The sequence below is a fragment of the Bicyclus anynana genome, chromosome 20 (assembly GCF_947172395.1).
Source record: "Bicyclus anynana chromosome 20, ilBicAnyn1.1, whole genome shotgun sequence".
NCBI lineage: Eukaryota > Metazoa > Arthropoda > Insecta > Lepidoptera > Nymphalidae > Bicyclus > Bicyclus anynana.
In genome coordinates this window covers 1450240-1477269 of record NC_069102.1, presented here as the reverse complement: position 1 = coordinate 1477269, position 27030 = coordinate 1450240, and the positions used below count along the sequence as shown (strand labels likewise).

Sequence of the window (27030 nt, the reverse complement as noted above, 5' to 3'; positions counted from 1 at the left end):
ATAATATTTATCAAAGAATAAGTTTGGCTAGTTAATAAGAATATAAGGATGCGATATAATGGACGCAATTTGAGATCTATTTACAAAAGAAATATGTTTTGCTCCGAAAATATTCATTTTAGAACACAGGTTTCATAATTATACATTTATAATTAATTTTCCTAAAGAATATAACAATAAAGTCATGGGATATACTCCCGTGCACCCTGTATACATGACAGATATTTTGATTGACTAAATAATAATCAATAGTGAAATTAAATCTAAGAGTGGCCGCTCACTGACAATTTTTAGTTGGCCGATAGTTGGATGACTTTTTAATTGTGCGTGATCGCGGTCGGTGTCCAATTCATTAGTTGGACGATTTCGTTGGACAGATGTACGGGCTGTCATACATCGCTATCATCATCATCATCATCATCATCATCATCATCATCATCATCATCATCATCGTCATATCAGCCGATGGACGTCCACTGCAGGACATAGGCCTTTTGTAGGGACTTCCAAACATCACGATACTGAGCCACCTGCATCCAGCGAATCGCTATACCTGTTCTATAATCGGCCGATTAAGTCGGCCAACTAAAAGTTATAAGTGAGCGGGGGCTCTTAACTGCCACGTTGTCCCATTAGGTATCCCTTGTGGATTCGGATGACGAAGTTCTGGGTCAGGTTATGATGGTATGTGGAAATCTGTAAACAGAGCACCACTTTGTAGAGCATGCAAGGATTCCAATTACAATACAGGGCCTCCCTAAGTCCAACAACTTAAGGCATGTTAAGCCACATGTACGTGTAATTAAATATTCAGGCGATCATACCTTTTTGAGCCATAATACAGCAGTGTTTCTTGGAGGCAGAAATAATTATGGTCGAATCGACCGAATTGGTTTTTTTTCCTTTTTCGGCGATGGCGGCCAATGTCATGGTGAGATTAACCATGTATGCAGGACATATTATAGTGCACAAGTGGGTGCGCAAGCACAGGTGCATTTTCTATTCCCCTATACTCATAGATCGACCGGTAAAAGATCAGGCGCAAGACCGAGGGTGTACCAACACCGCTAACTTCCAAACTCCAGGCTGCTATTAAGATTTTTCGTTTAGCTGAACCAGCTAAGCACGGCAATAAATGAGGCAGTTACCAATGGTGTTATAATACTTCCCCTGATGACCTTAGTCTCTAAAAGGCTCTGCTAGTGATGTAGAGAATGTCAGAGAATCGAAGTTTACACCGATTTTTCCGTAGTTCTGTCGTGAGCGTTTACTACATGTAGTTATAAATTTTAATGTTTTTGGTACGTACAAACACTTAGGTTAGCTCATCATACTATTAAGTGAAAATGCATATATTATGCATTTAAATAAATTGACTTATATTAACGTGTTTATCAAACTTATTTTTGTGGCCGATATAAAAAATTAACATAAACGAATATTAAATTTCGACAAATGGCAATAAATTTCAATGCAAAATTGATTACATGCGGTATAAAATGTGTGAAAAACTACTAAATTTTCATAGGAAGCTCAGAGGTTGAGGTAAGTGTTCCTTGGTTTATTAGCTTTAAATGTATCTGAAGTTCCTTTTTATTTAATATAATTATAATAATATTAAAAAGAGGCAAACTTTGAAAGTTTGTGTGATTGTAGGAGTAATCTCTGGGTTTAATGAACCGATTTCGAAAATTCTTTTATCAATAGAAAGTTATTCCTGAGAATCATAGGGTATTTTTTTCTCCGCATTCTTACTAGAACGAGGACTATGTGGGTGGAACCACAGGCTTCTGCTATTTTTAAGCCAGAGCTCTTTATTGGAGATGCAGATATCTTAAACTAGCAAATTACCTATCGTCTTTCAAATTATTTTCTTTCGTCCTGTTTTGAATTTAACAACAAGCCTATGGTATCATATAAATAGTGTTATAAATTGATAGAAAAAGAATCATTTTTTCAACGTAGGTATTCAAATTAAAGCTCGTTTTAAAAGTATTGTTTTACTTAAGAGGGCAGCGGAGGTAGGTGAAACCCGTTTACCAAAAAGCTCTTTAACCCGATTGGAATGGGTTACAAGTCCGAAATCCGCTGGTGGCTGACTCCTTGCCATATGATAGTTAATCCAAGCTTACATCTGATAGTATCAGCACTATACTTGATTAATATTGTAATTAGAGGGTAGATCTGTAGAAGTAAGTCAACAGTCAAGTAATTCCAGGACATCAAATTATAAAACCTCCTAAAAGTTTCTGTTATTGCGGTACTTTCAAGCGCCTAGTACCTAGTAAGTAACACATACAGTGTTACTAGGCACTTTGATTATTTAAACAACCATTGTAGTGTAGTATAAATACAACTTCCTGTAACTGCATGTTACCCTGGTACTTTGCCAGTTCAGTCTATAGTGAGCCTATCGAAAACTTCGTTTCATTATTACGAACGAACCTTTTAAATATATTTTAATTTTATTGAACTAAAATATTATTAAGTAAATTAAATATTAATAATAAAATCATGTTTTAATTTATTTCAGGTGTTGAACGTTAAATAAATTCAACAAACGCTACAATGAAACTTGTAATCGCTTGTGTGGCGGTGCTGTTCCTAGCCTCAGCACTAGCTAAGCCGGGGAAAAAGAAGAAGCCGAGCATAGCTGATAGCTTCATAGAGGCTGGTTTCGTAGAACTTCTCAACATATCGGCACCAACAACCATGCTTCAAGTAAGTACTCGTAAATAAAATACTAACAGACACACGCAGCTTCGTCTGCACTTAGACCTCCTTAGTCTGGAGCCTCGCAAAATCTGATCTTAGCGTCTACTAACTACAAACTACCTCCCTGTCAAATTTCATCATTGCACGTCAAGTGGTTTACAATATTTCATAATCAGTGGCCTTTGCCGCCGCCTCCTTTCGCCTCCATTCTCGGATTATAGGCTGCTAGATCAAAGTAAGGAGTTTTTGAAATTTTATAAAAATATGATATGGGGCAAGATATGGTACTAGAAATATAGATAATAATCACATTGCAAATAGGTTGCCTATAACTACAGCATTTCTTGATGAGTTCTGTTTACCAAAAAAGAAATTAAAAATTAAGGTAGAAAAAGCATGTCATTTCATAACTTATTTATTTTAAATTATGTATTGTTTGTTTATAAAATGTTATATAAAATATTTTAACCATATGTCTCTAAGCTTATTAATCAAATTTATTTTCATTTATTTAAAAACAAGTTAATTATAATTATTATTAGGTGTGAAATGACTAGTGATTTATACCCTCATTTTGAATTTGTTTGTTGGTAAACAGTATTCATCAAGACCGGCTGTAGTATAGTAATATTAGGAAACCGTGAACTAGTTCAAAGGCAACTTAATACAGTTAAATTAAGCATAAAATAAGCTTTCATTTTAGACGAGTAAATAACTGATGAGGATATTTAAATATAACATTAATAATAAATAAATATACTTAAACAATACACATCACTATCTAGCCCCAAAGTAAGCATACAGAGTAACTTGTGTTATGGGTACTAAGATAGTTGATATCTCAATACCCATATATATCTATATACTACATATAAATACTTATATAATGTACAAATACACACAGACACTGGAAAACCCATGCGCATCACACAAATATTTTCCAGTTGTGGGAATCGAACCCACGGCCGTGGATGCAGAATGCAGGGTCACTACCCACTGCGCCACGCGGCCGTCATTTACTGTTTATATTTGGCAACCCCACAGTTGCAATGTAAAAGCATAAAACCTTTACGTTTTCAATTCAATTGAATATATTCTTTTAACTAGTGTATGATTTGTATTCATTAAGCAAAGAGGGAATTAGATTAATTAAATGAAATAAAAAAAATAATCATTTAATTCCCACCGGGCGCAAATTTACTAGGCAACCTATTGGCAATGTCTCAATGTGAATTTTTTCTATCATTTAATTCTTATTCGATATAAATAACTGATTTAGGTTTAAATTTCTAAAGCCAGATCTCATACTAATACTGAACTCTAAAAATAAAATTCTAAATGTTAATTTATGTAGAGCCAAATCTATTTTAAATGTAATTTTTACGCACCGTACCGTCAAGCGATTTAGCGTTCCGGTACGATATGGTGTACTATCCTACTCCTTACAAGTTAGCCGGCTTCCATCTTAGATTGCAGCATCACTTACCATCAGGTGAGACTGTAGTCAAGAGCTAACTTGTATAGATTATAAAAAATATATTAATTTACAGGTTACATTCAACGACGGCGAAATTGAAATGAACATGGGAAATTACATACGTCCAGATTTAGCAGTAGACCCGGAGATAGGCGGTTGCGAAGAGGAGTCCGAGCGTTACATGACATTTATGTATGGCGGTAAGTGCTGAATTTACACATTAGCCGCAAAAATAAATTTTTTTTTGCCGCCCCTACAGAGTATCTAATTTTAGAGTATTGTACTCTAAGAAATTAGATACTTATCTATCTAATTTCTTAGAGTACAATACTCTAAAATAAAATAAAATAAAATAAATTAAATTAATTAAATTAATTAAATTAATTAAATAAAAATAAAATGAACAGAGTATCTAATTTTAGAGTATTGTACTCTAAGAAATTAGATACTTATCTATCTAATTTCTTAGAGTACAATATTCTAAAATTAGATACTCTGTTCATAATAGCATTTTTTTTTTAATCTTTACAAGTTAGCTCTTTACTACAATCTCACCTGGTAAGTGATGATGCAATCTAAGATGGAATCGGGCTAACTTGTTAGGAGGAGGATGAAAATCCACACCCTTTTAGGTTTCTACCCGACATAGTACCGGAACGCTAAATCGCTTGGCGGTACGTCTTTGTCAGTACTAGCCACGGCCAAAGCCTCACACCAGCCAGACCCGGACCTATTAAGAAAACCTCAATCGGTCCAGCCGGGGATCGAACCCAGGACCTCCGTCAAGTAAATCCACCGCGCATACCACTGCGCCACGGAGGCCGTCAAAATCTGTATTTCCGATACTTTTATCTAAGACTAGCGGATGCCAGCGACTTCGTCTGCGTGGAATTTAGTTTTTCACAAATCCCTCGGGAACCATGGATTTTTCCGGGATAAAAAGTAGCCTGTGTGTTAATCCATGCTATAATATACCTCAATACCAAATTTCAGCCAATTCGGTTAAGTAGTCGAGGCGTGAAAGAGTAACAAACATTCATATGATTAAAATCATCAGTTTTCGCAAATCTCGGGAAAACATGGATTTTTTCGGGATAAAAAGTAGCCTATGTGTTAATCCAGAGTAAAATCCATTTCCATTCCAAATTTTAGTCAAATCGCTTCAGTAGTAGCGGCGTTAAAGAGTAACAAACATCCAAACATCCATACAAACTTTCGCGTTTATAAAATTACTGCAATTGCAAAGTAACGTTGTAGAGTCATTATATTTTGGCTAGCCTGGCTAATAACTACTAATAATTTACAGATGCTAACTACGATAACGCTGATCCTGAAGAAAACCCAGAATGTATAAGGACCTTGCTACTGGGATTAAAGGTCAATGTGAAAGACTTATGCGACCCAGAATCTGGTGATGTATTAGCGAAGACCATATCCCACAGTCCACGACCTGGGTCCGGCGAGCACGCTTACTTTATCTATGTCCTTGAGCAAAAGGAATGGATAGATGCCTCATGCCTGAAGTAAGTTCCTAGTTTATATTTTTGTGATGGACCTGCCAATGCATAGCTTTAAGCAATGTGTTAAAAACATTTACTTAGTCGAGGTTACTACACCATTGATGAGTTCCTTCTATATAAAAGCGCTTGGAGGCCATTGGATCAGCTTCCACCTTCACACAAAAAGTAAAACTATAAGAAATTGTAATGTTATCATCAATTGTAAATTATAATACTGTATGATTTTTTAAAAAGAGCAACTGTTGAGTTATAATGTATAAATGTAAATAGTCAACTGACGTGTCAAAAGTGCTTGTAAACTGAGCCTACTTAAAATAAATGATTTTTGATTTGATTTGATATATTTAAAGAGAGTAGAGATTTTGTACTTCAAAAAAACAAAGCCATAAGATAACATTGTTCAATCATCTGTCTGTTGAGACCATTTTCTCAGGAATGCAAGGAGGTATCAAGTTGAAACCTCCTTGGTGCTGAGAAATTGTAATTGTTGTGGCCGACGATTTTATAATTCAGATATGTTACTAATTCGCCGCGCTTTATGTTGCCGTATGCGGTGACAAACATTGGTAGGTATTTCATTCTTTGCCCGTAAGTAAGTATTTGTATACACTACCACAATTCTAAAAAATTCAATGACACCTCATATGTCAAAATTCGTCCAGCCGTTTGGGCTGTAGGGCGTGATAAGGAAATGGACATACATACACACATCATCATCATCATTATCAACCCGTATTCGGCTCACTGCTGAGCTCGAGTCTCCTCTCAGAATGAGTGGATTAGGCCAATAGTCCACCACGCTGGCCCAATGCGGATTGGCAGACTTCACACACACAGAAAATTGAGAAAATTCTCTGGTATGCAGGTTTCCTCACGATGTTTTTCCTTCACCGTTTGAGACACCTGATATTTAATTTCTTAAAATGCACACAACTGAAAAGTTGGAGGTGCATGCGCCGCAACGGATTCGAACCCACACCCTTCCTGAATCGGAGACAGAGGTCATATCCACTGGGCTATCACGGCTTACACACACACATACACGCATACACACATACATACGCTCGAAAAACATTACCCTCCTTCTGACTCAGTCGGGTAAAAAACATACCTATAAATTCTTTGTGGTCAAATAAGACTTTGTTACGGGTAAAGAATGAAATAGGTACCAATGTTTGTCACCGCATGCGGTAACATATAGAATTTAGTCAGAACTTTACGAGTATATCAATATTGTGATACTTGTTATTCTCTTTTCAATTCATAACGCTTAGGCAGTCGGGTTTTTACACTTATTGTTTGACACTAAAATAAATGTTTCAAAAAATACGACTGACTTTATAAACATAAACGTACCCACGAAACTAAAAGTCGAATAATTACATGATAATATTTTCTACCTACTTATCAGTTTGAAGTCGGTGCAACGCATTGCGGTGACGCAATATATTTTTTTTTTAATATATTTTGTTTTTACAGCTACGAAGAAAAACGGATCAACTTCCCGGTCGCAAATTTCGTGGCAGAGAACAACCTCTGTGATCCTGAAGCCGGCAATTACTACCTGACTTCCTACCCTGACGTAGAAGAAGTTTGTGAGGAAATTTGCGAGGAACAAAATCAAGAGAATCAATACTACAAATACAAATCAAAAAGAAATTGATTTGTCAATTTCTTGCAATGATTAGTATTGTAAAAATGATCTAAAATCGAAAATGTATGCTTTTTTTGTTAAACAAAGTCAATTTTAAAGTGAAAAGAATTAAAAATATAATAATGAATTGTGTTATAATGAAAATAAATTGAATTTTTCGATTACTTTCAGCTGCGCTTATTTTTACCGAACTATTTTGACTAAACGCACTGCTAATTTGATTTTGATGAATCTATACTAATATAATATTATAAAGCTGGAGAGTTTGTTTGTTTGATTGAACGCGCTAATCTCAGGAACTACTGGTCCGATTTGAAAAATTCCTTCAGTATTAGATAGCGAGGAAGGCTATGGGCTATATACTATCCCCATATCCCTACGGGAACGGGAACCACGTGGGTGAACGCTGCGTCAGGTAGTTTTGGTATAAGCGTAAGATGAAAGGCAAAATGTTTGTCTCTGGAATCTATGTACAAGAAGTGGAATCTAGACAAATATTTTATAAGCGTTAGCGTTAGCGAGGCTTTAGCGTTTTCTGTTCTGTGAATATTTTAAAGAGCAGAAATCGCTAAAGCCTTTTAGGGACTATTTGTATTTTTGTATGTAATGAAAAAACTCAAAACTACTTGACCGAATTGAAACATTCTTTCACAAATTAAAAACTATATTTTATTTTTTTATTTATATACGGACGGATTTTTAAAATTCTTTTACCACTAGAAAGCCACGTATTTTTTTTATATCAGTCTATGTTTTTTCCCCGCATTCTAATGGGAACGGGAACTACGTGGGTGAAACCATGGGGCGTCTGCTTGTATAAAATATTTTGGATTTCCTGATTTCTGCATCCAAGGCCGTGAGCTCTATTCTCACAATTGAAAAATGTTTGTGTTATTAGCAAAAGGGTTATGAAAATGAAATGAGGTGAATAAAAATAATCCAAATACAAACAGTCAATATAAAGGTCGAGCTCTAAGGATATATAATTCACCACTTAATGATGACGAAATACCTGTTATTCTTGAGAAGGAAACAATAAAGGCTATTAAAAAGCAACCATTTGATAAAGCTCTTGGAGCTGACCTCGTCACACACGAGCTGACATTACATGTGATTACCCCAAACTTACAAATATATTGAATGAAATTATTAATACGGAAAAGATTCCAGAGGATTGGACTTATTATACTGCAACATTAAAAAGATTACAAAAGAGATATAATAGACCTTTAAACTTATCAAATGCTTATAAGGTTTATTTTTATGTAATCGCATCTCAAAAAAATATGATTTTTTTTTCAAACTAGTAGAACGATAATCAACTATTTAAGACCAATTATAAAAAGTGTCAACTAACCTATTAGTCTGCTGGGACTTGGGATTGACGAAAAAACTGGCAAGTAACTAAAGTCTGCCAAAATCGAAAAGAGAGAAGCACAATAGGTATTCAAAAGAATGGAACGAGTAAATTAAAGACATAAAAAGCAAATACAATTTACTTAAAATCTGCAAACTACTAAAGAGGAGATGGACAGGGCATATGATAAGAGGGAAACAGGAAAAATTTATCCGATAGACTGTAAAAGAAACAGAGGTAGACAGACTAAAATAAACAGAGGTATACAGACTAAAAGAAACAGAGGTAGACAAACTAAAAGAAACAGAGGTAGACAGACTAAAAGATACGAGAATAAGATCAGGAATACAGTGGGCCCAAATTGGACTTGTACTGCAAAATACAGGACAGAGTGCAAAACTATAAAGGAGTCTTTTGTCGGAAGACAAGCTGAATTATGATAGCGACCCTTTGGCGATATTTAAGATAGCCAAATTAAAATTTAATCTAGATGTAAAAGCAACCAAAACAGCAATAAAGGCTTTTTATTATGTATTTAATTTTATTTTTACTATCAAAATTAAGATTATTGGTAATAAAATGTCATACAGTGCCTACTGAGAACCTTTTGTAGATATCATGGAGTAGGTAGATGATTTTTGTAAACAATGAAAAAAGTGGTTATTATTGATTATATTAAGCTAATATAATAAAAGTTAGTGAATTGGGCGTCTGGTCGCAGTAGGCCGTTAATACGAGCTATTAATAATGATGATCATAAAGAAAATGAGTTAAAGAGACAAACACTGGACTAAATTTCCTTCAATAATATTGAAAAATGTTATATTTATATCTAACGTTTATAATATTTGAGCTATCTTAACGACTTTACGCGTCGCGAATATATATTTTCCATTGCATTAGTAGGCAATTAGGTAATTAAAAACGAAATAAACGATTAGAATACAATATCGGTATAAAAAGAATGACATCCAGTAACATATTTTCATTTACAGTGTTGTGTTTTAGGTAAGTATTCCTTGGATTTGGAGCTATCCGACTACATATATTATATACACATATATTATATATTATAGTTTCCGACATAACAAAATCACGATTAAAGTAAAACTCCAAATTTACACATTTTTACGGCAGCTAAATTGATTTTTACGGAAAGCGCGATTAATGCTTATTTTCTTAATTTCATTTAATATTTAATATTTAATATAATTTTCTGAATTATGTATAAATTTCACTGTTGTATGATTTAATAAGTTCGAAGATTCGATGGACGTTGGGGTCCCAAGGTGCTGGAATGGCGACCCCGCACCGGAAAGCCCAGTGTTGGTTGATCGGGTTGCAGGGAGCCGCTGAATGCTGGCGGCTCGTGAGGCCGTGCAAGAGGCCTATGTCCAACAGTGGACGTTCATCGACTGTTAATGATGATGATGCAGATGGTTTAATTAATTATTGTAAAAAGAGTATAATTTATTTACTTTATTACTCGAAAACTTCAACCGCGTGCGACTGTATACCTTTCCTTATCAGCCGATAGACATCCAACGAATGGAAGAAGTAGTGAGCAAGTTGCGCTGGGATGTAATAGGTTTATCTGCAGTCCGAAGAAAGGGGGAGGACTCGATAACCTTGGAATCCGGCAACTTGTTATACTACCGGGAGGGCGACCAACTGTCCCAGGGTGGTGTTGGGTTTATCGTCCGCAAGTCCCTCGTGAATAATTGTACGATTCGAGAGGCCGCTATCAGATGTTATGATAATGACCGGGACTGTAGGCTTAACGTGCTCTCCGAGGCACGAGGGTAACAGCACCAACGTGTCAACTCCTCAGAAAAGCTCAGTAGGTAATCCACGACTCAACCCAGAATTTGAACCCATGACCTCCTGATCTGAAGTCACATAGGCTAACTATTGAATCATCGATACTGTTAATACCTGATCATTAATAACCCATGTTCAGCTCACTGTTGACCATGACTCTCCTCTCAGAATGAGAGGGTTAGGCTGATATTCCAACACGCTGGCCAATGCAGATTGCCAAATTTTACACACGTAGAGAATTAAGAAAATTATCAGGCTTCCTCACGATGGAAAGTTGGAGGTTCATGACCAGGATTCATTCGAATATCTGAACATATAATTTTAAAAATTAGGCTATTTTCAATTTGTTGTAGGGGATAAATTAGATAAATTCAACAAACGCTACAATGAAACTTGTGTTCGCTTGTCTGGCGGTGCTGTTCCTAGCCTCGGCACTAGCTAAGCCGAGGAGAAAAAAGAAGCAGAGCATAGCTGATACCTTCGTCGAAGCTGGTTTCCCAGAAGTTCTGAACATAGCGGCACCAGAAAACTCGTTTGAAGTAAGTAGTAAGTAAGTAGTTTGAAGTAACCAGCGGCGATGAGTCTATACAGGCCGATGGTAGGTACCTACCCTTTTTGGACTTCCCGAAAAAGATCAGAGTACCTAACTAAGCGATGGAGCGAGCTATGCTCGAAGTATCTCTGCGTTATTGAATCAGTAGCTCAACGAGATGAAAAACTCTTTTTTTATTCTTGACTAAAATCTCAACTGATGATGCAAACTAAGATGGAAACGGGCTAACTTGTTAGGAGGCGAAAGAAAATCCACACCCCTTTCAGTTTCTACACGACAACGTACCGAACGCTAAATTGCCAAGTCATACAAGAATATACCACCATTCTAAATTTTATGTAGTTATGGGGGTGATGAATTTTCGTCTTCCCTGAAAAAAAAAAGTATAATTGTAATAGATTTAATTTTTAATTGTACTCGTAACTACACTTCAGACAGAAACGCAGCGATATTGCTTGCACTTTTTGACAAATATTAAATCAATGCATTATATTGTTTGAAGGTAACATATGGTCCTGTAAGGGTAAATATGGGAAATGAGATTTACCCCGGTCTCACCAGCGATCGGCCCGACATCGCGTGGAAGAATGCTGATCGCAATGCTTTATATGCTTTCATCATGCTAGGTAAGAGTTCTATGCAGTCTAAAGGTAGTCGTCCACTAATCCGCATCGCAAGGATTGCATGAAACGGATTTTATCCTCTGTAGTTTCGTACAATTAAAAATCCGTTTGAGGCGATGCATCCGATACATACGACGCGGATATGTGGACGCTTACCATAAGATGCAAGCGGGCTTACTTGAAACAGGTACCAACAATTACAGGTAATATATTACCCATTCCTCAGATGGTTTCTACGCGGCATGATATAGATAGAACGCAATCTCTTGGTGGTATGTATTTTCTAGTAGGGTGGTATTAAATATCCAAGATCAATACCTACCATCTTACCAGACCAATTTAAAAGATCTGCGTTAGGAATCGAACCCAGGAACTTCCTAATGCATATACATTAGTAAGTTCCTGGATTCTTAATGCATATGTCCACACAGCTTTAATAATTCACCTAAGAGATTGTCAAAATATTGTTCAAACTAAAAACGAGGTAGATTTTGAATGCGACTTTATCTGTTGGTTATTATTTATTCTTTATAAGTTAGCCCTTGACTATAATCTCGCCTGATGGTAAGTGATGATGCAATCTAAGATGGAAGTGGGCTAACTTGTTAGGAGGAGGATGAAAATCCACACCCTTTACGGTTTCTACACAACATCGTATCTGAACGCTAAATCGCTTAGCGGTACGTCTTTACCGTTAAGGTGGCAACTAGCTCGGCCGAAGCTTTCCCCCAGCCAGACCTGGACCAATTAAGAAAATTTCCATCGCCCCAGCCGGGGTCGAACCCAGGACCTCAGTCTTGTAAATCCACCGCGCATTCCACTGCGCCATGGAGGCCGTCACAAGTAAGTAAGTGATGCGGTAAGTGACGTTATTGAAGAATATTACAATTAATTAAAATCTCAACCTAAAATTATCAACCCGGAGTTTGAGATTTGATAATTATAACGATTTAAAGTTAAACAGTTTACATTATCATTCAAATCTACAAAATAACTTCTCACTTAAGTTTTTTATTTAGACGGAGGTTCTGGATTCGATCCCTGACTGGGCCGATTGAGGTTTTCTTAATTGATCCAGGTCTGGCTTTGGCCGTGGCTAGTTACCATCTTACCGACAAAGACATACCGCCAAGCGATTCAGCGTTCCGGTACGATGTTGTGTAGAAACCGAAAGAGATGTGGATTTTCATCCTCCTCCTAACAAGTTAGCCCGCTTCCATCTTAGATTGCATCATCACTTACCATTAAGTGAGATTGTAGTCAAGGGCTAACTTGTAAAGAATAAAAAAAAAATGTTTTTCTTAATTATTAGAAATTTCTTACCTATTTATAGTGTAAATATTAATTACTTTGCTCCATAGATCCAAACTTACTTTTATCAGCGAAAGAAGAACGTGGAAGGACCTTGCTTCACGCATTGTACGTGAACATTAGAAACATGGACTTAGACTCGGCTGATGAAGTGGCGAGGTTCATAAGTCCCAGCCCTGCTCCTGGTAGTGGAGTGCATGATTACGTATATTTGTTATATAAACATAAAAAGAGAATAGATACCAGTGCGTCTGACATACCAGAGTAAGTCATTGTTATGTTATGTAGTCTTTTTCTTTTTATTTTTTTTTTTTATTTTGAATAAGCAAGCGCTTAGCTGCAATCATGCCTGATGGTAAGCGATGATGCAGCCTATGGTGGAAAGCGCTTGCCTAGAAGATGCCTATTCACTCTTGACTTGAAAATACCCATATTGTAGATGGTGGGGAAAACTGAAGCTGGGAGAGCATTCCACATCTTTGCAGTGCGTATAAGGAAAGAGGAACTAAACCGCTTAGTAAGCGCCCGAGGGATTTCGACAACGTTATACCGTTCAAATTTATCTAAGGCTAAAATCAAAATCATTTATTTCAAGTAGGCTCACTTTACAAGCACTTTTGACACGTCAGTTGACTATTTGTAAAGATTCTACCACCGGTTCGGAAGGCAGGTTCTGCTGAGAAGAAACCGGCAAAAAAACACAACAGTTGCTCTTTAAAAAAAAATCATACAGTATTATAATTTATGACAACATTACAATTTCTTATAGTTTTACTTTTTGTGTGAAGGTGGAAGCTGATCCAATGGCCTCCAAGCGCTTTTATCTTTAAGGAACTCATCAATGTTGTAGTAACCTCGACTAAGTAAATGTTTTTTAACACATTGCTTAAAGCTATGCATTGGCAGGTCCATCTCACTCTGAGAGGGGTTAGGCAAATAGTCTACCACGCTGGCCCAATGCGGATTGGCAGACTACGAACATGCAGAGAATTAAGAAAATTCTCTGGTATGCAGGTTTCCTCACGTTTTTTTCCTTCACCGTTAGAGACACGTGATATTTAATTTCTTAAAATGCACACAACTGAGAAGTTGGAGGTGCATGATCCGGATCGGATTCGAACCCACACCCTCCGGAATCGGAGGCAGGGGTCATATCCACTGGGTTATCACGGATTTTTAATTTATTTGTTAATAAACATTCATTATAGAGTTCAAAAAAGGAGTTTCTGTTCGGCTATATGTTTGTTTTTTATTACAGCTTCAGCCAACCTGGCTACCGGATACTATTCAATCTTACAGAGTTCTTATCAGAATATGACTTTGGTGATGCGGAGGCCGGCAACTTCCACAGAGCTCAGTTTCCTGACGACTTAGAAGAAGCTTGCGAAGAGTATTGTGAATGAGCGTTAAAAGTAATAATTAATCAGTGGGGTTGGGGGGCTAACTATAGCACTGGGCCATCAAAATGGGCCGCTAACGGGGCCCCTTAACACTTTCGGTGCGGCCCTGATTTTTCTCTACTTTCCTCTGGTGCGGTACGAGGTCAATCGACCTCGTAACTCTTGAACACACTAGACATACGAGGTCAATTGACCTCGTACCACAGCGAACGTGTTTTAACCGAGAGGACGTGAGCTCAAAGTACAACTTGAGAATTTTTTGGTACCCCAACCTATGAATATATTAACGGTAAAGGAGCTAGACTCATCATGGAGAGGTCATGGTTCGATCCCCGCCCATTGGACATTGTTGTCCCCACTCCTAACAAAGTCCTTTACTAGAGATTGGGTACGGGAATATTAGCAATTTAAAAAAAATATTTTGCCACGGGCCTCAGATACAGTATAATAATTATATATTATAGCAATGGTTATAATATATAATTATTATACCTTTCACAATAATTGTTATAGTGATCAAAGTCAGGTCATACAATAGACCATTTCATGCAATAGATCAAAAATAAATATTCTGACATACTTCTGGATGTCTTGACTTTTAAAACGAATTAAAAATAAAACTTATTTCATAAATAGCTTTTTGTTTTTTTTTTCTGCTAGTTGATAGAATCACTGTCATCATCATCAACATTATTCATTATCAACCCATATTTGGTTCATTGCTGAGCTCGAGTCTCCTCTGAGAATGAGAGGGGTTAGACCAATAGTCCATCCAGAATCTGCATGCCAGAGAATTAAGAAATTTCTCTGGTATGCAGATTCACGATGTTTTTCCTTCGCCATTTGAGACACGTGATATTTTTTTAACTGCACACAACTGACAAGTTGGAGGTGTACGCCCCGGACCGGATTCAAACCCACATCCTCCGGAACCGGTCCGGCCCGAGGTCATATCCATCCGAGGCTATCACGGCTCACCGATGATGGGTGAAATTAAACACAGTTACATTTTATTTTCTTACTGAAGTTTAGAATTGGAAATTTTTAATTTAAACTATGGCTTATAGAACGTTGGTCTGTGATAGTCAGACCATCCTCATTTTATAAGAGCTTACGTTGTTTTATAAGAACTTTCGTTTATACGTGACTCAGTCCATGCTGGGCTATTATGCAAGTTTCGTTTCCTCGTCCTCTTATTCGAAGAGGAGTTAGGCCTAAGTCCATGGGTTGATAATGATGATCATACAGTTTACAAATATATGTGATAAAATCCGATGTCTTAGTACCCATAACACAGGCAATAACTACTAAACCGATTTTAAAAATTGTTTTATGTTGGGAAGCTACACTATCCCCGGGTAAAGGCTATATTTTGTGCCCGTATTCCTACGGGAACGGGAACTACGCAGGTGAAACCGCGCGGCCTTTGCTATAGTAATAAATAATACTTTGTTTCGTGATACATTTAAATGGAATTATAATAATGAGTGAGCATGTGGCAAAGATAACATAAGTTTCATACAGTGTCACTGAAAACGCTACCTAAGTAATGCTGAAATGAGTTTTCTTGTTATTTCTCAGTTTTCTCACTGTAGTGTGAAAAGGAAGGTGGTAAGTTGCATAATTATTTACCTCTAATTGTGCTGTTAAATCCTTTACGACGCTCTTGATTCGATTTTTTAATTGATAATTATTATGAATCAACTAGCGGATTTCGTCCAGGGGAAATTCAGTTTTTCACAAATCTCACGTTTCGGCATATAAAGTTGCCTTTATGTTTCCCCAAAACCTCGTCTATCTTTTTGTGATAGTTCCATTAAAACAAACAAAATGACAAAAATATCCGTACTAAAGACCGAATCACCCTGTATAAGCACTTGAGTAATATAAAAATTACAGACAGATAATGCAATATCCCAGGATACTCACAAATAATGTAGCTTGCTAAAGATGAAACAATTTTCAAAATCAGTTCAGTAGATTTATTTATTTATTTATTTGTAACGCCAACAATGACAGCAGAAAACATTATATATAAGTGAGTTACAAAATTCTTGAACTACTGCAGCCATATTTTACAGGCATTCACAACACTGCAGAGTCCGGTTAAAAACTTAAAGTAAAAGATTAACCTACAATCTAAAATAATTTACCAAAAATTAACAATAATAATAAAATAATTAGATCCAGAGATTACCTGGATTACATTCACCATCTCACCACATACTCACAAACTTCACCTCTATATAATAATTATTACTAAAAAGAGGAAACTAAGGAAATTATTACTATTAATATACGTGGATATAATACAGCCTTAGTTACAGTGATACTGTAGCTATAAATTTGTGAAAGAATATTCATTATTTACATATTGGTTCGGATAATGTTATATTCTTTGTATATTATTTTAGAGAACAAATCCAACAAAGTCCACAATGAAACTAGTATTCGCTTGTTCGGTGCTGTTCCTAGCATCGGCCTTAGCTAAGCCGAGGGAAATGAAATTGAGCGATACCTTCAATGATAGTATCACAGAAAGTTCTATCACGGCATTGCAAAATTTTCTACAGGTAAGTATTTTTTTGAAAAAATTTTCATTATTGACTTCGATTGATCGAGACTTGGTCGCTAACTATGGGCCTCAGAGTCACACAGCGGTTTTTTTTTAATTTTGTCTGTCTGTCTGGACGAATCCCTAGAACGACCAAATGCAATTTAATGGGACTTTGCGGGAAGATAGAGAGGGTTATTCAGCAACATAGTTGTTATCCCGTAAAATCAATTGTTCCGCGAGTTTTGCGTAAAACTGAATACGCGGGCGAAGTCGCGGGCGTCTGCTAGTACACAATATTGTTTGTAGGTAGCGTATGGTACTACAAGGGAAAGGTTACGAAACACCATTATACGATTCACGATTGCATTTGACGATACCGATGCCGACGCTTAGTAACGACGAACTTGCTGGGTAAGTGTCAACTTATTTCATCATCATCTTCATCATATCAGCCGACGGACGTCCACTGCAGGACATAGGCCCTTTTTAGGGACTTCCAAAGATCACGATCCTGAGCCGCCTGCATCCAGCGAATCCCTGGGACTCACTTGATGTCGTAAACTTCTAAACAAAACCAGCCCTCGAATGTAGGAACTCATGATCCAAAGCCACAGGCAAACTACTGAATGACTAGGTAGTTAGATACATTTTATTATAGTAATACATTTTTTAGAGCTACAAAACAAAACTAAGAAGGTATAGTATATATATATATATATATAGATATAGTATCCCTTCAACGTTACTGAGTTTGTGTTAGAATAAATATTACTGCTGTGATCTCGCTGTAGCCGGTTTCACACAGTAAGTTTTACAAGAGGACTGTAAAGAGGAAGATTTTTTTTTTATAAATAATAATTGTTCTATGGTAACAATTTTAATTCATTTGTAAGCTTTTCGATGCAAAATCATATAGGTACTTATACTATGACATTGTATCGACCTGACGGCCTCCGTGGCGCAGTGGTATGCGCGGTGGATTTACAAGACGGAGGTCCTGGGTTCGATCCCCGGCTGGGCAGATTGAGATTTTCTTAATTTGTCTAGGTCTGGCTGGTGGGAGGCTTCGGCCGTGGCTAGTTACCACCCTACCGGCAAAGACGTACCGCCTAGCGATTTAGCGTTCCAGTACGGTGCCGTGTAGAAACCGAAAGGGGTGTGGATTTTCATCCTCCTCCTAACAAGTTAGCCCGATTCCATCTTAGACTGCATCATCACTTACCATCAGGTAAGATTGTAGTCAAGGGCTAACTTGTAAAGAATAAAAAAAAAAAAAGTATGACATAAAAACCATTGCAAGGCAGCCACAGTTAATAAGCGTTTGCAATCACACGATGCAACCATGAGTAATGTGGTTTGTAACAAAGTCAGTACAATCCTGATAAGCCGTTATGTAATGTAATAGTTTTGAAACAAAGTGCCGTTGTACTGACAAGCCGTTATTCCATGTAATTATACTGTAACAAAGTGCCGTTGTACTGACAAGCCGTTATTCCATGTAATTATACTGTAACAAAGTGCCGTTGTACTGACAAGCCGTTATTCCATGTAATTATACTGTAACAAAGTGCCGTTGTACTGACAAGCCGTTATTCCATGTAATTATACTGTAACAAAGTGCCGTTGTACTGACAAGCCGTTATTCCATGTAATTATACTGTAACAAAGTGCCCTTGTATTGACAAGCCGTTATTCCATATAATTATACTGTAACAAAGTGCCCTTGTACTGACAAGCCGTTATTCCATGTAATTATACTGTAACAAAGTGCCGTTGTACTGACAAGCCGTTATTCCATGTAATTATACTGTAACAAAGTGCCCTTGTACTGACAAGCCGTTATTCCATGTAATTATACTGTAACAAAGTGCCGTTGTACTGACAAGCCGTTATTCCATGTAATTATACTGTAACAAAGTGCCGTTGTACTGACAAGCCGTTATTCCATGTAATTATACTGTAACAAAGTGCCGTTGTACTGACAAGCCGTTATTCCATGTAATTATACTGTAACAAAGTGCCGTTGTACTGACAAGCCGTTATTCCATGTAATTATACTGTAACAAAGTGCCGTTATACTGACAAGCCATTATTCTATATAATTATACTGTAACAAAGTGCCGTTATACTGACAAGCCATTATTCTATGTAATTATATGCTATAACAAAGTGCCGTTGTACTGACAAGCCGTTATTCCATGTAATTATACTGTAACAAAGTGCCGTTGTACTGACAAGCCGTTATTCCATGTAATTATACTGTAACAAAGTGCCGTTATACTGACAAGCCATTATTCTATGTAATTATATGCTATAACAAAGTGCCGTTGTACTGACAAGCCGTTATTCCATGTAATTATACTGTAACAAAGTGCCGTTGTACTGACAAGCCGTTATTCCATGTAATTATACTGTAACAAAGTGCCGTTGTACTGACAAGCCATTATTCTGTAACAAAGTGCTGTTGTACTGATTAACCTTAGTAACTCTCTATGTAACCTTCTATGGTAATTAAATTGTAACAAAGTAGGTTGTGCCTACTAATAAGCCTGAAGAAGAAGATGGTATTCTATGTTTATACTGTGTATCGAATCATTAAAACTCAATTTCAGTTTCGTACTTGTAAAGTTATAAAACAATGTAAAGTTGATATTAACTTTTATAGTAAAATTTGGAAAATGTATCTAACTAAGAAAAAATTGATTAAATATAATTGGTTTTTGAATTTGAGTAAGAGTAGTTATGTATTTAAGAATAAAATTTACATCATGTTTGTGTTTTGGTCTTTTAATCGTTTACTTAATCATTTCATTAAGTAGATCAGTAGAATCCTTTCCACACCCTGTTCAGGGTTTTAATTATAAACCATGAGGATCGAATCATTATAATCATCTTTACATAAAAATAAAATTAAAGTATTTGTCTGTGATTGCCAAATAACTGTGTTTTTTCCTGTGCTTTTAAATATTTACAAGACAATAAAAAATAATCAAGCTTTTTAAAAATTATGTCTGTCTTATCCTTCTGTTTAATTAGCCATCTTTAGATTAGCTGAACTAATAAAATATTAAAATAATAGCACTGGAAGAAAGACAATATTACGAGCAACATAAAGGCTACTTTTTATCCCGGGAAAATTATGATTTCCGCGGGATTTGTGAAAAATCCATGCATGTTGGTAATTAATGTAATAATCATAATTATTATATTAATTAATGTAATTAATGTAAAAATCATAATTATTATATTAATTACCGAACATGGATGAGGACATTAGTAAAAAAGTCATAATTATCAGGAAACGTCTCACTACAGAACTCATGTTTTGAAACCACTTATGCTAACCACTGTCAACAAGGCAGTTATATTATTTATAGGTCGAGTCAGTCGAGGTAAACAATCAATATAGTTAATTAAATTAACCATTCCATAAGCATAATTAAATACTAAATAGATTATAAAAATATATTTTGGTATAAAAGCAGGTGATATCAAGTGAATTTTAAATTTTGGGAGCTGTGCTTCAGGTGAGGTGTTTCTTGGTTCTATTAACTATATCTTATGTTTTATTTAACCACTCAATTACCACAGTTTGAAAAAAAGAGGTTATACAAATACTGACAGCGGGAGTTTCTTAGTCACTGCGACAAATCACTATTACGGATGACGTAATTGCACTAAAATAATGAACAAGATTAACCGTGTTCTTTATTCAAATCCTCTGGAAATTTAACAAAGGTTATAACTTAATAAACTTGTTCATTTTAAAGTAGTCTCTATTACATTCAAAATAAGGTTTTAAGTCGATTGGGGAGTAGGCGTTTAGGCGCCGCGCGGTGCTTACGTGCAAGTTACCGTGACGTAAGCGGTGGCGCCTAAGCGTCGCGCGTAAATCAAGGAGGAAGCATTCATATTGTAATTTGTATATTTTATGCCTCATCATCGACATACAGCTGATGGACTTCCACTGCAGCAAATTTTTGGAAAAATCCAACAAACTCCACTATGAAACTGGTGTTCGCTTGTCTGGCGGTGCTGTTCTTATCCTCGGCACTAGCTAAGCTAGGGAGACGCAAGAAGCCGAGCGTTGCTGATGCTTTTGACGACGCTGGTATCACAGAAATTCTGAATATCACGGCACCAAAAAATTGGCTAAAAGTAAGTGTCTAAGTAAAAGTAAGTGTGTGCAGTCTAAGATGAAAGCGGGCTAACTTGTTAAGAGGAGGATGAAAATCCACATACCTTTTCGGTTTCTACACGACGAGTGCCGGAACGCTAAATCGCTTGACAGTACGTCTTTGTCGGTTGGGTGGTAACTAGCCACGGCCGAAGCCTCCCACCAGCCAGACCTGGATCAATTTAGAAAATCTCAATCTGCTCAGCTGGGGATCGAACCCAGGACCTCCGTTTTGTAAATCCACCGCACATACCACTGCGCCACGGAGGCCGTCAAAACCTACCTACACACTAAACTAAAAATCGAAAAAATAGGATGTGCTATGTGTGATATTCTGATCAGTTTGAAGGCGGTGCCAAGTCAGTGAGGAATTCATTCAAGCCATTTCAATTACAAGATTGCTAAGGTTCTTTTAGAAACAACTTTAATCAAAACACGACAATATTGGATTTGCACAGCATTCAAACTGTTCACACACGGTAGCACATACGGTGTTATTTTACAATTTTTAGTTTAGAGACTAATACACTATCTAATACACTATCTTATTTGAAGGTAAAATATGGTCCCATAGAGGTAAAGCTAGGAAATGACATTTACCCTGGAGACACTATACTACGTCCCACGATTTCGTTCGATAAAGCAGACCCCGACGCCTATTATACTTGGTGCCTGCTAGGTGAGTGTTGACAATAACTTAACATATAGATATATAATATATATCTATATATATATATATATATCTATATGTTGTTATATATATATATATATATATATATATATATATATATATATATTCGCGACTTCGTGAAACTCGATGTAAACTTTCAACCCCTATTTCACTTCCTCATGTTAATACTTTTGTATTTTTTTATATATAATTGCTTATATACACTCATCATTTCCGAGGCGTGATAGCTCAGTGGATATGACCTCTGCCTCCGATTCCGAAGGGTGTGGGTTCGAATCCGGTCAGGGGTCCATGGACCTCCAACTTTTCAGTTGTGTGCATTTTAAGAAATTAAATATCACGTGTCTCAATCGGTGAAGGAAAACATCGTGAGGAAACCTGCATACCAAAGAATTTCTTAATTCTCTGCTTGTGTGAAGTCTGCCAATCCGCTTTGGGCCAGCGTGGTGGACTATTGGCCTAACCCCTCTGATTCTGAGAGGAGACTCGAGCTCAGCAGTGAGCCGTTTATGGGTTGATAACGACGACTTATCATTTTACAAAACGATAACTTGAAATGTGATCCCACAAAAAACCCACCTACCCTACACCTAACCTACCCCTACCCAAGCTATCTCTTCCCAGCCCTACCCCTACCTTACCCTACCTCTACCCTACCTTACCTTTACCCTACCCTTATCCTACCCTTATCCTACCCTTACCCTACCCATATATTTTATCCTTGTACGTCTCCTGGTTCTAAGCTACCTTCCCTCCAATTATCACCCATACTTGAGTACAGCCGTTCATGAGTTGAGCGGCGACTACACCACTTTTTAACCGACTTCCAAAAAGGAGGAGGTTCTATGTTCGGCTGTATGTATGTTTTTTCTAATACTTACATTTTTAAACTTGAAGTAGTCTTGAATTTGAAGTACTTTATTTTAATAAGTAATCATACCAAGATACAAACAAACAGCCTTTTCTAACGGCGGAAATTCCATTATTATTTTTTAAATAACGTCGTAACACTTTTTGTAGAAAACAATATGTTCTGCAAAGTTGTAGTACATCATTTTATTCTAACATCAATAGTTTTATCCATTAATTACGGGATACCCTGTACATAGTCTACAATTTCGAATGCAAAGCAATCAAGTTGTATTAATAATAATTATTGCTATTGGTTGATAGATCCCAACTACAACAACTATCCAGCTAAGAGCACAAAGCGTTATCCTTCCTCGATTTACGCATTGTACGTGAATATACGAAACTTGGACATAAAGGCGGCGGATGTACTGGCGTCGTACGCAGGCCCCGTCCCTGGCCCGGGGACTGGGGAACATTACTACGTGCATCTGTATTGGCAACAGAAAGGAAAAATAGATGTCAAGTCGCGTGATTTGCCAGAGTAAGATTTGCTTTTTACACCCCATATATTAGCTTCACTGAGAAAGAATACAATAAGGAACTTAAGCTAACTTATCCTAATAACTATACAAATCATGCCCACGTGGAATGGTGGCACGAATGCTGGCAGCATTTCCGCGCTGGACAGCCAGGCTGATCCTTTGCGCAAAAAATGAGCCAGCCCTTCTGTCACCAGTCGAGGCAACTAGCCGCGGTGATATGATTCAGAAAAATTTTTTTTCACTGCGACTCCATGGCCCAAATGTCTCCACGGCAAAAGGTACAAATATGTAACTCTCTGTCAGAGATAGTCATACTTGAGCTTTTTCAGCTTCACTTGTAACTATGCATGTAAGAAAATCTTGGAATCTTAGTTTGAACCACTTCCCGGTCTTCGATTAGGGTGAAATTTTGCACACGCTCTGAGCTCTGATGACAATACATGACTAGCTGAGAAACGTCATTACAAATCCAATGTGGCGGCCTCGCCAATCACATGTAACTATCTAAGCAAATCTTGGAATTTGAATTTGACCCACTTCCCGGTTTTCGATTAGGATGAAATTTTGCAAACGCTCTGAGCTCTGATGACAATACAGCTATACTAGCTAAGAAACGTCATTACAAATCCAATATGGCAGCCTCCCCAAGCTTGTAACTATGTACCTATATGTTAACTATGTAAACCTCAATCGGCCCAGCCGGGGATCAAACCCAAGACCTCCGTCTTGTAAATCCACCGCGCATACCACTGCACCACGGAGGCTGTCAAAATGTCTTATTATAAGTATAGATTTAGATTTTAGGAAAATAGAATGTACAATTTACATTTTGTACAATTTGTACCTATAGTCCTATAGCGCATACCCTAGTTAAAAACCTAGTGCACGCCGCTGTGAGGGTTAATATTCCATTATCAATTTATTTACAGCTACGAAGTAGATCAGCGGTATCCCTTCAACCTGACCGAGTTCCTATCACAACATAACTACTGCGATGAACCTGCAGCCGGTAATTTCCACACGGCAAGCTTTCCCGACGACTTGCAAGAGGTCTGTGAAGAGGGAGGTTATTGTCAATGACGAGGGTTTTAATTTAATATAAGATCTTTCAAAATATATGTATCTATACTTATAATAAAACTGGTCAAATTCTATGCATTAATTCGCAATTTGAGATTTTACTTATACCATTTGTAACACCAAACGTTACCTTGGAATAAAGAACTACTAGCGCTATCTAGAATTTATAATAAAACTGTAACAGGTACATTTTCAACCCCTAAAGTGGTGAAATCGGGCTTGAAAGTTTACATTGATTTCCACGCGGACGAAGTCGCGGGCGTCCGCTAGTTATATAAATAAATTGATGGATTGATTGATTAATTAATATTTCAAAAGAATTAAAATTTTATTTAAAACTAACGGACGCCCGCGATTTCGCAGAAATTCAGTTATTCACATCTTTCGCGGGAACCATGGATTTTTCCGGGATGAAAAACCTATGTGTTAATCCAGAGTAAAATCTATTACCATTTCAAACAGCTAAATCGCTTCATCGCTTCGCTTTTTTTTTATTCTTTAGAAGTTAGCCCGTTAGTTAGGTGGTAAGTGATGATGCAGTCTAAGATGGAAGCGGACTAACTCGTTAGGAGGAGGATGAAAATCCACACCCCTTTCGGTTTCTACACGGCATCGTACCGGAACGCTAAATCGCATGGCGGTGACGTCTTTGCCGGTAGGGCGGTAACTTAGAGTTAGAGAGGGGTAGCGATCGATTAGCGGGAACGACTTGCGATATGAGGCGCTCGTCGTACGGTTCAGTATGCTCGTGGCGTTCGAGCCGTCTACATTTCTTGTTGTGTAATTTTTTATGGATTACTTGGGATAGACGAGGAGAATGACTTGAGTGGAAAAGCGGAGTGTTATTTAACTGTCAAAGACATCTTTAACCCTACACACAACGATCACAATTTCGTGACTCCACTCAAGGTCATACTCTGCCATTCTAAGGTCTTGATTTGGTTACAGTTTGAATTAAGAAATTTTTGTTCGACCTATGTTCGACATTGGTTTTCTTATTTTTGTAATCCACTTCTCAGTCTGCTAAAAGTATTTTGAAATCCTCTTTGCAATATTTTCTCCTCGAGTCTCGCATCTCACAGTGATCGTGTTGTTTTTTTATTATTTTACCTAACGTTCTTAGTTAGGTAAAATAATAAAAAAACAACAAACAATTGAGTTAACAAGACGATTCGCTAACTTAATTAAGTAGATCCGTTCAGTGGTTTGGAAGATATTATGATGCAATAAAGAATCTTACATAGTTACATATATACATACATACATACATACATACATACAAGATACACGCGAAAAACATAACCCTTCTTGGCAGTTGGGCAAAAAAAGCTATATTAAAGAATGGCAGTTGGTTGATAATTTCTTGAGGACATAATTATTAGTTTTTTGACATCATAAATTAGCATAATTTATTTTTATCAAAATCATAATTTTATAGTGAGCACTAATCCATAATTAACTATTAATGTGAGTGGAATTTTAGACAATACATATATTTTGGTGCTAGTCCAGAGTATTCTACTCCATTGCTTGAATCAATTCCTATCTCTATAAGTGCTCGTAAATAAATTTAGCTGTACCTATATGTTATTGAGCAATTTATTATTTATTATCTGTAGGTTATGGGCTCATTGTATAGTTTCGTGAATTCTCGAGTTCAAACACTTGGACAAGTCAGTAAATTAGTAAAAATTTATAGTATTTTTTTCTACATAATAATTTATCAATTCACGGTATTTATAATTTTACTGTTCTGATTAAAATGTAACGTAAATATATGTATATGTCACCGTTAAATTGTAAAATACGTTAGTTTATAATCTCATTTGTGATATATCGATGTGAATAGTGTAGTTTGGATGGTAGAAAAAATTAGCATAAATTAATTAGGCAATACTTTAGACACATTTTTCGTATCAAGTAATTACACGTGGTATAAAAAAGTGTGAATATTAAATTATTTTTCATTGGTACAGTCGAGTTACAGGTAAGAGGTTGATGGTGGTATAGTATGTGCCAATTTTATGAAAAGGACTTTATAATGTTTTGCAAAATGGCGACCGTCGCGGTATTAGTTAGAGCTCGAGATTAACTTGATACCTGTCTCGAATGATGTTTGTACTGAGTTTGTTTAGATATGTTTGATAGTCAGGTGTCAAGCTAACGCGCACGGTTTTGGCCAGCGGGTCAGAAAAGTTTGTGGCACTGTACAATTAATTGTATAATCTAATAATACAACAATATGCGGGTAAAAAATAAAAACAATGATACGTCTGTACGTCTTTTTCAATCTTCTAATAACTAAGTTTGTGAACTCTTTAATTTTAAAGTTTTTAGTTTTTTTATATTTATCGTATTTTTCATTTGAAGCTAACAAATAAAATACCAAATATTTTGTTTATTAGCTTTAATAATTTTAATCTAGTATTATTAAAACTGCAATGAGACTCTTATAACAAACTAGCTGACGCCGCGCGGTTTCACCCGCGTGGTTCCCGTTCCCGTAAGAATACGGGGATAATGTATAGCATATAGCCTTTCTCGATAAATGGGCTATCTAACATTAAAATATTTTTTCAAATCGGACCAGTAGTTCCAGAGATTAGCGCGTTGAATCAAACAAACTCTTCAGCTTTATAATATTAGTATAGATGAATAATAAATGTTCATTTTTTATAACTTCAGTGAATCAGCACCAGG

General features: G+C 36.6%; 3 protein-coding genes across 3 annotated transcripts; all 3 read left to right on the top strand.

Annotated features, from left to right (window-relative positions):
• Positions 1-2568: 2568 nt before the first annotated feature.
• On the top strand, positions 2569-7375 carry LOC112047041 (uncharacterized). The gene is made up of 4 exons (XM_024083950.2): positions 2569-2721; positions 4266-4392; positions 5499-5715; positions 7192-7375. Exons 1-4 carry the CDS (start codon positions 2569-2571, stop codon positions 7373-7375), a joined length of 681 nt encoding a protein of 226 aa, XP_023939718.2.
• A 3525-nt stretch (positions 7376-10900) lies between these two features.
• LOC112047063 (protein D1) lies at positions 10901-14831 on the top strand. The gene is made up of 4 exons (XM_024083976.2): positions 10901-11083; positions 11600-11723; positions 13082-13295; positions 14290-14831. Exons 1-4 carry the CDS (start codon positions 10931-10933, stop codon positions 14432-14434), a joined length of 636 nt encoding a protein of 211 aa, XP_023939744.2. The 5' UTR covers positions 10901-10930; the 3' UTR covers positions 14435-14831.
• Positions 14832-20635: 5804 nt separating this feature from the next.
• LOC128199226 (phosphatidylethanolamine-binding protein homolog F40A3.3-like) lies at positions 20636-24390 on the top strand. Its single transcript, XM_052887797.1, has 4 exons — positions 20636-21146; positions 21721-21844; positions 23030-23249; positions 24180-24390. Exons 1-4 carry the CDS (start codon positions 20994-20996, stop codon positions 24328-24330), a joined length of 648 nt encoding a protein of 215 aa, XP_052743757.1. The 5' UTR covers positions 20636-20993; the 3' UTR covers positions 24331-24390.
• The last annotated feature ends 2640 nt before the right edge of the window (positions 24391-27030 follow it).